This window comes from Ascaphus truei, chromosome 1, assembly GCF_040206685.1.
Source record: "Ascaphus truei isolate aAscTru1 chromosome 1, aAscTru1.hap1, whole genome shotgun sequence".
NCBI classification, from domain to species: Eukaryota; Metazoa; Chordata; class Amphibia; order Anura; family Ascaphidae; genus Ascaphus; species Ascaphus truei.
The window spans coordinates 88,246,726-88,258,835 of record NC_134483.1 but is presented as its reverse complement, the minus strand read 5'-3'; the positions used below and the strand labels follow the sequence as shown (position 1 = coordinate 88,258,835).

The 12,110-nt window shown below is 44.0% G+C and overlaps 1 protein-coding gene across 5 annotated transcripts in view; it reads left to right on the top strand.

Annotated features, from left to right (window-relative positions):
* Positions 1–12,110, top strand: part of IQGAP2 (IQ motif containing GTPase activating protein 2) — a 501,518-nt gene that overhangs the window by 268,356 nt on the left and 221,052 nt on the right. For all 5 annotated transcript variants that reach the window (XM_075591289.1, XM_075591271.1, XM_075591261.1 and 2 more), the window contains 4 exons: positions 689–852; positions 1,786–2,010; positions 3,935–4,075; positions 6,228–6,312. In XM_075591289.1, the coding sequence (XP_075447404.1) occupies positions 689–852; positions 1,786–2,010; positions 3,935–4,075; positions 6,228–6,312 (615 nt within the window). The remainder of the gene's footprint in view (positions 1–688; positions 853–1,785; positions 2,011–3,934; positions 4,076–6,227; positions 6,313–12,110) is intronic.

Genomic DNA, 12,110 nt, shown 5'->3' with positions numbered 1-12,110 from the left:
GTATATTGTGAGTATTTTGCTCCCCTAAGCATGTCCTGCTCTATTATAAAATATATATATGTTTTCCTAGTGTTAAAAATACTTTGCTCTAACGAATTAATCTCTAACTTTTGAGGCTGCCGTGGCAACTTTTAGACTGCAATGCACTCTTGGGAAAGCTTCATTTTCAAGTCCCGGACGCGGAGTATTTCAAACGCTTCTATCTCCTGAACCAAACATCATATTTTCTAAATAAAAACAGCTTTGGGTAAAAAAGAAAATTATAAAGAAAAGGCACACACTGCTGCTTGTTATTTTTTTTAAAGAATCCTTGCGTTTTATGTCTGATTTAATACTTGATAATTGCCTTAAAATGTTGTGCTACAATATGATAAATCAAGAAAGAAAAAAAATCAATTTTAAACCATGTGCGTATGTATGTGAGTTACTTATATCAACACTTCATAGGCTGCTCTATATGGTAAACACATTAAAAAGGTAAGTTAACAATATATGTATAATCGATACTGCTACTGTATTTGCCAAAAGCTCTCCCTTAAATGAAACCATCCTGTTCTACAGCTTGCTTACATAATGTGCCATATGTATTTATGTGTACGTGCAAGTGCCTATACACATGGAAAAATCCGACCCTGGTCTGTTCTGTTTGGCAATCCAGTGTTTTACATTATTTCACTTTGTTTTGTAGACTAATCCCACGTATTTGGCCAAGCTGATTTTCCAGATGCCCCAGAACAAGTCTACCAAGTTTATGGATACAGTGATCTTCACGCTATATAACTATGCATCGAATCAACGGGAAGAGTACCTACTCCTCAAACTCTTTGAAACTGCTCTCCAGGAGGAAATCAAGTATGTTCTGTGGAGCAAATCAATAAGTTTACAGGCTGGACAGTTTGTTAATGTTGATGTTAAACCAAGGGCTTGCTTTTATACCATGGTAATTGTGCAGGGTAATGCACTGGGGGCTCCTAAGAACTTATGTATGTAAACAGTATAATATATTTAAAATACTATCACTAGTAGACGTTTTATGTACCAGGAAAATCGCAGTTCCTATCTTTCCACCCTTTAGGTGGTGGTTAAAAAAAAACAAAAAAAAACAGCGTATTTCAGCTGCGATTTGCATCATGGAGCTACGAAACAAGCAGCTATTGGCAAAATATGCGAGTTTCACCATTATTTTACCTACCGATCGGCTTGTCAGAGTAAGAGTGATAACGTATCTAGATAAGCAGTTTACAGGCACGTTGAACACATAACGTCACATTTCGAAGCTACTAGAACAAGCCCCTTGGACTGTTCATTTAATCAACTGCATTTATGATCACAATGTTAATCCCTCTTGTTAATGTTGCCTTCTTTTGCATTGCTTGGATTTTCAGGTCAGACGGTCACCTCATTCTGCTTGCATTGTAGCTTTGCGTAGGCACTGTCGTTAAACTGTATAGTACTACTGTATGTACACTGCATGTTTATCAGCGTGTAGTACAAATACGCATTTGTATTTTATTCTTCTAAAAATGAGAAAATATACAGAGTAGGAAAGCAGCCTTCAATACCTTAATGATTGCAATCTGTTTTTAAAGGTGTAATTAAGCACACACAAAAAAGAAGACCTTCTGTGTATTGGACATTAGATGCCCTTCCTCACACTAGGGGTTTTGTGACTATCCCAACGTTGATCCATTTTGTTTTTAATTTCCAAAAAGGGGTCCAAAAATATCCAGCCAGTGAAAGGATATCGACAAGTTAATCATGTGACTCTCCGCCTTTTAATCACAGGTCGAAGGTTGACAAAATACAAGATATCGTCACTGGAAACCCCACCGTGATAAAAATGGTGGTCAGCTTTAACCGGGGGGCCCGAGGACAGAACACGCTGCGCCAGCTGCTGGCGCCCGTAGTGAAAGAAATTATTGAGGATAAGTCATTCATCATTAATACCAACCCAGTGGACGTGTACAAGGCATGGGTGAATCAGCTGGAAATGGCTACAGGAGAAGCAAGGTGAGGGATATGTGGTTTTGTAACTCTTCTCTGCTCAACAAGTAACAGGAAAAAGGTGATGCATCCAAATTGGTCGAAATTCCTCAATGATATATATAAATGATACTGGATAGCAGTGGAAAGTCCATGAATAATATGGCAATTTGTCAGGTGCGGGCTAGGTGTCTAAATTGAGGCAGTGCAACACATCTTCACTTCTTTTCCTGCTGCTCAACAAGTGCCAGAAACGGTGGTTTATGAAGAAACTTTACAGGCATCAGTAAGTAGTCGTATAAGCAATAGTCACACAATTATTTGGACTTTTAGAAATCTGCTGTTATTAGGTAAAACAATAACCTTCTGTAAGTATTTTTTATTTATTTGGTATTAAACTTGGGAAGGTTTCATCCAGGGACCACCACTGCTGAGATGTCCTGGGTGGCCCTTGCACCAAGAACTATGTTCTTAAGATCTATTTTTCATTTTTCACTTAACATTGTGGATTTAACTACTGTACATCAGACGAAAAATGGCATGAAGGAAAGGTAGAGAGAAATTGCTTCAGTAATACTGAGAGTAGTCAAGGTCCCTCTGAAGTTTAGTGTAAAATGTCTATAAAGTCTCCCTACTTAGCAAATCTCCAGCCTCTAAAAGGAATATTGATCCTCTGTTGCCCACATCTGGGAAGAGGCCATTGTCCTAAAGGGTTCAATTGAATGTCTACCTGTTGTAAGTATAAGTTATTCTTTATACAAGACCCTGCACCCGTTTGCCACTTGACTCCAAGGATTATGACCATGTGATTGCTTTGGTAGCAATCACATGGTCGTAAATGCCCCTCCCCCCTCTCCCGAGTGATGTAAAGGGATATGTCATTAGGACAGAGAAACCCAGCCTTTGACCCTCAGTCAGGAATGCACCTGATGTTAGAGAAGAATCCATGCCGTCCTCCTTTGTCTTATTTGGCTTATACAGGAGCCCAATTACACTGTGAATTAGAGACGTTTGCCTTTAGCCATGTCAAATTATTCCGATTTTTATTTTTATTTATTTTTTTAAAGAAACGTTTGAGCAGTTAGGCTGTTTGTCCATTCTTTCAGTATAAAAATATGTACGTCTCAATTTTTTTAAATGCAAAGTGTTGACGGAACTGGCTAATATATGCAAACATTTTTCTGAAATTTAGGGATCACAGGCTTATGGTTAGATCTTTGCAGTGGGCAGTTTTTCATATCTTCGTAACCATGAATGTCCAAAATTCTCTCTAACTTGTGCAAGGGTTTTGACCATCTTTATTACTAATGTTCTGACAGTACAGCATGAACCATACAATCCCACTGCGGTGGCCGGGACAGGAAAGATCGCAGCTGCAGCAGAACATCTTGGAAAGCAAAGCTGTCAGTCACCATTATTATTCCCCAAATCACGCCCCACAATGCATTGCATATTGCTAAACAAGGCATTATGGGGCACAACTTCTGAGTGCAGAGTGGTGATTGACAACTCCAGCTTCTGAACCGTTTCTGCACCAGATGCAGTCTTCCAGCTCCACGAGTCGCACCCAATTTTCCACTCATCTGGGGCAGTTGGGTGGATGTTTTTCTCGAGCCTATTAATAACAAACGGTCATATTTACTAGGAAATGTTATTCCATAAGATACCTTCTAGCGCCAATAAGCTGTAAAGTGTCTTCCAGCTTGGGTGTTTTATGGAACAACACAGTTTAGGAAATATGGACTATAATGTTTTCGTAAAATGTATTTCCGTGCATAGAGATATTTTCCAGATACTGCCAAGCTGTTAAACAGGCAACCTGGCTTCTTTCATTGGAATACGTTTTAGGACGTTAAAAAAGAGATGTTTGTGCCTATCGATTTTACAATCTGCTTTGGTAAGATGACACTTATTAATATTAATGCTTTTTTTTCTCTACTGTTTTCTGCAGCAAGTTACCATATGATGTTACAACTGAACAGGCCCTGTCCCATACTGAGGTTATAAATAGGTTGGAGTCCTCAATCCAAAGTCTTCGTGCAGTGACAGACAAAGTGCTTCAGTCAATATTCTCTTCTCTGGATCTGATCCCGTAAGTGAGACGTTTCCAATCCTACCAACATATGTATTTATTAAATGACACACATTTATGCCCATTTCATGCTCTGAAATCGTAAACAAAAAATATTAAAATACATAATCCAGTCCGAATGTGCAAACTTTGTAAATATAATCTATTTCTCTCAAAATAGCATGAGAAAAGGGAAAATATTTGTTTGCGCTAATTTCATGGTCAACACTTCATTAATGCTAGTGTACAATTATAAAAATAATAAACATGACAGAAGGACCACATCCTCCACCCCATATGGTCTACAAACTTCACGCTCCAGCCGCTCCCTGCTCTGCCAATTGCACACCCTCGTCTGCTGCTCGATGGACCTTCAGGCCGCCAAAAATAGCACAGTTCAGCTTCTAACCACATTAAAAAAAGGGAGGGGTAAAAAACAAAATGGCAGGGTGACCTGTCCCGTTCACATAAAGTTAATTAGTAAAGAACACGCCTTCTCCCCATGTTTGCATCTTTGTTTGGGTTTCTGCAATGAATAACTTTTTTTCGTGTGTTTAAAGCTGCATTTCAAGCTGTCGTTTAAAAAAACAAATAATAAAATAACATTTAATTCAATATGTGAATCAATACAATCTACACATTGACAAGTGATTAAGTTGCTGATCGATCCGTTCTCCTCTAATCGATCGCTGAAATTCGGCTGGGGGTTCACTAAATGCATCTTGGGTAATCTTCTGCTGCACTGACAGCCAAAGTGCTGTAATGGAGATCATGTGACCAGGCAGGCACTAGATTCAATTGGTTCACTGCTAGAGACGGTAGGGCTCAAAAAGGTGATGCTTTTTCAGAAGGGGAAGGGGGTGTGACTTTATAAATGGTTGCTATAGGAACAAAAATGCCTGTTACATTAGAATACATTAATAATGTCTTTAAAATTGTTTTTGATTTTTTTAAATCCTACAAGTATTTTCTCATAGTACAGAACTGATGTATTAAAAAAAATACACATGTAGGATATTGCTTGAACTGCAGCTTAATTTAAAAAGTTATTTATATACTTGTATCATTAAACTAAAAAAAATAGTATAATGTTGTTCCAGTAGAGGGCATTACATCTGTGCATTTATTGTCTTCATTATACCTCTTTTGTTTAGCTGCTTTTATTATTATGACTAAGGAATACAGAGGGATCTGTATGAAGGGTTACAATCTTGACCATTGCTCCAAACACAGGTGCAAAATGCATCATATTGCATCAGTAAATCAAGGTACTTTGCTGAGAGACATCAAAATCTTGCACCTAGATCTGTTGCAATTGTCTTTTCTCTTTGTATCAAATAAATCAGCCAGGTCCGTGGTAGCTTTAACCACTGCTCCTAAGAGATCAGCACCCAATGTAAGAACAAGACTAGAAAGAAAGATTCACATGTTCCTGCTGTAGCACAAATTAACCTAGGTGAAAAGCTCTGCTCTGTGTCTTGGAGAAAATTAGACCATTTTGATACATGCTCCCCCACACACTGCACCCTCCTTACACACACTCCGCCCTCCCCCCACACACTCTGCCCTCCCCCCCACACACTCTGCCCTCCCCCACACACTCTACCCTCCCCCCACACACTCTGCCCTCCCCCACACACTGCCCTGCCCCCACACACTCTGCCCTGCCCTCCCCCACACACCACACTCTGCCCTCCCCCCACACACTCTGCCCTCCCCCCACACACTCTTCCCTCCCCCCACACACTCTTCCCTCCCCCCACACACTCTTCCCTCCCCCCACACACTCTTCTCTCCCCCCACACACTCTTCCCTCCCCCCACACACTCTGCCCTCCCCCCACACACTCTGCCCTCCCCCCACACACTCTGCCCTCCCCCCACACACTCTGCCCTCTCCCCACACACTCTGCCCTCCCCCCACACACCCTGCCCTCCCCCCACACACTCTGCCCTCCCCCACACACTCTGCCCTCTCCCCACACACTCTGCCCTCCCCCCACACACTCTGCCCTCCCCCCACACACTCTGCCCTCCCCCCACACACTCTGCCCCCTCCCAGACACACCTTTTTTATTTTAATGAGACAAATAGAGCTTTGATATTAATCATTTCCATTTCCTTAGAAATGTTAGTGTTTCCTAATCCAATATTTGTCATCTGCTTCTCCTAAGTTATGGAATGAGATACGTAGCCAAAGTTCTGAAAAACTCCTTGCATGAAAAGTTCCCGGATGCAACAGAAGATGAACTCTTAAAGGTAGGTGTATATACAAACATACATATTAATCACACATTCACACATATGTATACAGAAATATGCACTCATTCATAGATACTGTGTTTATGTACAGTATATAAATAAATACTGTATATACAGTATATAAGTGGACTCTGACAGAGGATTTAAAAAAATCAAAAATAATTATAAAGACATTAATGTATTATATATTGTGTCTGGATGGCAGCTGTTAGTGAGGAGATGACACAGTTTTTTCAGGGAAATAATATTTTGGTGATTTTTATTTGTCCACAATAATAACAAAAATAAAAGGCACACTGTCTCTTTAAGGCAAACAAAGCATAAAACAAAGGCCTATTTCTCTTAAGGCTGTGGGCAGGGTGAATGAGAGTGCGCTGGCGCTCATTTTTCTTGGGGGATTGTGGCCAGCCAGATGTGCGCTCGGGGGGGCGCGGCCATGACGTCACGGAGCTGGTTCGCCCTCATTGGGCGAACTGCTCACGTGAAGCACCAGAAACAAATTTACTTGTCTCTGCAAACAGCTAAGCGCCGTACGTTCACAGGCTAATGCAGGTGCGTGCTCACGCTGGCCACACACATTGTAGCAATGTGTTTCATCGTGGCGAGCGTGCATGCCCACTCAGCGTCACCCTGGCTGCAGCCTTAGGCTGCGTCCAGGGTGAATGGAGCCGGGCAGAGATGCGCTGAGGCTGAGGGAATTAGACCGCGCGCCGTCTGGGGGCGTGTCGGGGGGGTGCTGTGACGTCACGGAGCTAGTTCGCACTCTTCGGGTGAAGCGCTAACGTGACCAGCCGTGCGCTCCCTTGAGCGCTTGAATTTAAAATTTTGCTAAGACTTACGCTTCCGCACGCTTGCAGAAGCGTAAGCGAGCCCCTGCTAAAGTCGCTCTCATTGCGGCTGCAGGGGCTCACTGCCGAGCAGCAGCGCGCCTCAGCACCATGCCCCAGGCCTTAGGGAGACTAACAAAACATAGGTAAGACTATCTAACTTGCTGGCTAAATAAACTAGGTTGAGTCCAATAAGATGTGGAAATACAACTTTACACCTTACGTTGGAGCTCTATTTTTTTAAGGACAGCGGAAGTGTGAGCAGCCTGTGCATGTCTGTCCTGCACTCTCTGTGTCTAAGAGAAACTGCTGCCCATAGAGGGTTTTCCTCTTCCCTTTTTAAAGCAGGCAAATGGAACTAATTAGGTTCAACTGTGGATTGCCTAACCAGTGGAGTTAACCCCACCACCCCCCCCCTCCCGCATACTGGAAAGCAGGTATAGTGCAACCTCCCACTAATACACACAGTCTGACTGTGTTACAGTATGTATGTATATATATATGTATATATATACTGTGACAGAAACCAGGGGATGGTAATAAATTCCGTATATAGGGCTCCCAGGATACTAGACAGTTTCTATCCTGTTTGGCCTGGGAGTGCAGCCTTATAATACATACACTCCATCCCACAGTTTGGCAAGCGCTGGAACTGAGGGATGAGAGATCCAGACCAGAGTTTGTCTGCTGCCTGATTTCTGTCACCTGTCATGCTAATTAGGAATCAGGTATGAAAGACTGATTTCCTGTTTGCTCTGGTCTCCCCACAAGAGCCAGGAGGCTGGAAGGCTGCTGAACTACAGAGGGGAGAAGCCTCTTCCCCAAACAGGTTCAATCTTTCTGTTCATTTGTGTAAGACTGCAAAAGTACCGTGTTTTGATGTTGGAAGTGGAAAAGCCACTTCCAACCCTGAGTCAGGGATATCTAAGTTAAGTTATCGCTCAGGTGAGCAGCTTTTGTTTTGATCTGTTTTCTGTTGTATGCACTGTGGCAGTCTCAGTGCCTGGGACTGAATAAACCAGGCATAGCCTGTTTAAAGGAACAGTACGTGACGCCTCATCATTTAACCTACCCTAAAAGACCGTGTTCTAAACAGTCCCGGACAAACGACGGAGCCCCGGAGTAAGCCGTTTGTCACATATGGTGGAGAATGCGGGCAGAGCACTAGGGGGTCTGCGGGTTGAAGAACTTTGAAGAAAAAAAAAAAAAAAAAAAGTTTTTTTCATCCTCTGCAAACAAGATGGAAGACGTGGTGGGTGCGCTGGTACGCAATGTCGCTGCCCAGAAAGACGCGAATGAAACCCAGCAACAGCTGTTAATAGCCCAGCAAGAAACTAATGCAAACCAGCAGCAGACGAATGCAGCCCAGCAACAGCTGCTAATAGCCCAGCAAGAGATTAATGCCAACCAGCAACAGGCGAATGCCAACCAGCAACAGGCGAATGCAAACCAGCAACAGACGAATGAAGCCCTGCAAAACGCGAATGCAAACCAGCAAGAGACAAACCGCTTGCTGAGAGAGGAGCAACAGCGGTTCGCTCAGGGCTTACAGCAGGAACTCGAGATCCTGAGGGGGACTATCAGTAACCTTCCACTGGCAGCGGCAGCCCCAGTACCGAAAATGACCAGGGCAAGCCACTACCTTCAGAAGATGGGACCCTCGGATGATGTGGAAGCCTATCTTCTCACGTTTGAACGCACGGCACAGAGAGAGGGATGGCCAGAAGCTGAGTGGGCTGGTCTAATTGCACCCTTCCTAAGCGGCGAACCCCAGAAGGCTTACTTTGATCTAGAGCCAGCCGAAGCTAACGTCTATGCAAAATTGAAGTTCGAGATCCTCGCTCGCCTCGGCGTAACCACGGCTGTTCGCGCCCAAAGGTTTCATGCATGGTCCTTCACGATGGATAAAGCCACCCGAAGCCAGATGTATGACCTCATCCACCTCGCCCGGAAGTGGCTACAACCCGAGATCAACTCAGCCAGCCACATCGTGGAACGGTTGGTCATGGACCAGTTCTTGAGGAAACTTCCCTCTGCCTTACGCCGTTGGGTCAGTCGGAGTGACCCCCACAATGCGGATGAGCTTGTGGCCCTCGTAGAAAGGTACAATGCAGCAGAAGAGCACCCGCAACCCACAGTCGTGGAGCAATCCCACTACCCGAGGTTCCAGGACTCTTCCAGAGACGGTAAAAGGGTACCGGGGTTAAGGGGCGCTGAAGAGCGGCGACCACCTTCACGCAGCACCAGCAACAGTGGTTCGCACACTAAGGGCAATAGCCAACATGGGGAGCCGGGAAAAGGCTCTAAGTGGGACACAAACTATGTACCTAAATGTGTAAATTGTCATGAGAGGGGCCACACAGCAAAAATCTGCCCACTAAATGATGAGCCCATGCAATGCAACAGCGTGGAACCTTATTCGCTGTTGTCCCAATGTATGGGCCCTAGCCCAGAGGACCCCTTGAATAACCATCTGTGGGCATTTGTAAAGGTTAATGGTAAGAGGGTTCGGGCACTTCTTGACTCTGGGAGCATGGTCACACTAGTGTCCGAATACCTCTTGCCCATTAAGAAGAAACAGGGAAACAGTTCACAAAGAGTGGCAATTTGTTGTATACATGGGGATAATCATGAATATTCCACTGTTGATGTTTTTTTTGAAACAGAGTTTGGTTCTTTAGATTTCAAGGTGGGTATTGTACCCAAACTGGCACATGATGTGTTAATAGGGACCGACTTTCCCCATTTTCTAAAAATGTGGTCCCCCGCTCAGAATAGCGCCCAGAGTTCAATAGCGGACCATAACGAAGTATTAGAAGAAACAAATCCTTTCCCTTTTTCAGAACTGGAGGTTGACGAGGGCCCAAATAAGAAGGGGGAAAAGGAGGAGTGCTGCAAAATTCCCTTCCCCATCACTACTTTGGTAGGGAATACCCCAAATCAAGATGTTGAGCAGACACCACCCCAGAACCGGATAAGACCCTCGCTGACCTAGAGGTCAGTCCTGGGAGTTTTAAGAAGGCCCAGTGGGAGGACCCCACATTAGCGGTAGCAAGGGGAAATATACGGGACCAGAATAGTACTCCTGGCCAACCAGATAGGTCACTTGCTTACCCCTACTTCGAGGTAGAGAACGACCTAGTATATCGGGTTGATAAAAGGAAATCAGTTACAACTAAACAATTGTTGGTACCACGGACATTCCGTAACGTAGTATTACACCTCGCACATAGTCATCCATTGGGGGGACACCTAGGGGTGGAAAAGACAAAAGAAAAGGTTCTCCGAAGCTTCTATTGGCCTGGGGTTCTGGCAGAAATTACGAATTATTGTTCCTCATGCCCAGAATGTCAGATCACCGCCCCGTTCAAGGCGTACCGCAGCCCATTGGTACCCCTTCCCATAATAGAGGTACCATTTGACCGGATTGCTATGGATCTAGTAGGACCCCTAATAAAGTCTGCTAGGGGACATCAGCATATATTGGTAATATTAGATTATGCCACCCGATATCCGGAGGCAGTTCCCCTACGTAGCACCTCAGCTAAAAACATAGCAAAAGAGTTAGTAGTTCTGTTTTCCCGGGTCGGGATTCCTAAAGAGATTCTATCTGACCAGGGAACACCATTTATGTCCCAAGTAACGAAAGAGCTATGTAAACTCCTAAAAATCATGCATCTCAGAACCTCAGTCTATCATCCACAAACAGATGGTTTAGTGGAAAGGTTCAATAAAACCTTAAAGAGCATGTTACGGCGGGCGGTTGATAAAGATGGGAAAAACTGGGATTGTTTGTTACCGTACCTGTTATTTGCCATTAGGGAAGTTCCCCAATCATCCACTGGCTTCTCCCCGTTTGTACTATTGTATGGCCGACACCCAAGGGGCTTACTGGATATAGCCAAAGAGACTTGGGAACACGAGGTTACCCCTTACAGAAGTGTAATAGAGCATGTTGCCCAGATGCAGGACCGCATTGCTGCAGTCCTACCCATAGTGAGGGAACACATGGAGAAAGCTCAAGAAGCACAGAGGAATACATATAATAAGGGTGCTAGGGTCAGAATTTTTTCTCCAGGTGATAGGGTACTAGTTCTGGTTCCCACCGTGGAGAGTAAATTCCTTGCTAAATGGCATGGGCCATATGAGGTCTTGGAAAGAGTGGGAGAAGTAAATTATAAGGTAAGACAGCCAGGTAGGAGGAAACCTGAGCAAATTTACCATATAAACCTACTCAAGCCCTGGAAAGATAGAGAAGTCTTGTTAACCCTAGTACCCCCAGGTCCGTTAGAGAATCAAGAAACTGACCCAGAGGTTAGCATAGCTGAAACCCTGTCTGTTCATCAGAAACGAGAGGTTCAGAATTTAGTGAAAAGAAACAAAGAAATCTTCTCTATACGGCCAGGTAGAACTAGCGTAATTGAACATGACCTAGTCTCTGAACCGGGGGTCCGAGTTAACCTTAAACCGTACCGAATCCCAGAGGCCAAAAGAAAGGCTATAAGTTTAGAGGTTAAAAAAATGCTAAAACTAGGTGTAATTGAGGAATCCCAAAGTGGGTGGAACAGCCCTATAGTCTTAGTCCCAAAGCCAGATGGTACAACAAGGTTTTGTAATGACTTCCGGAAACTAAACGCGGTGTCAAAATTTGATACTTATCCTATGCCCAGGGTAGATGAACTTGTAGAGAGACTGGGCAAAGCCCGATATCTCACAACCCTAGACCTAACAAAAGGGTACTGGCAGGTTCCCCTCACAGAAAGGGCAAAAGAAAAGACAGCCTTCTCAACCCCAGACGGCCTCTTTCAGTATAAGGTGTTGCCTTTTGGCTTACATGGAGCTCCCGCCACATTCCAAAGAATGATGGATAAAATTTTAAAACCACATGCTCGGTATGCTGCCGCCTACCTGGATGATGTGGTAATCCATAGTGAAGATTGGCAATCCCACCTTCCAAAGGTCCAAGCT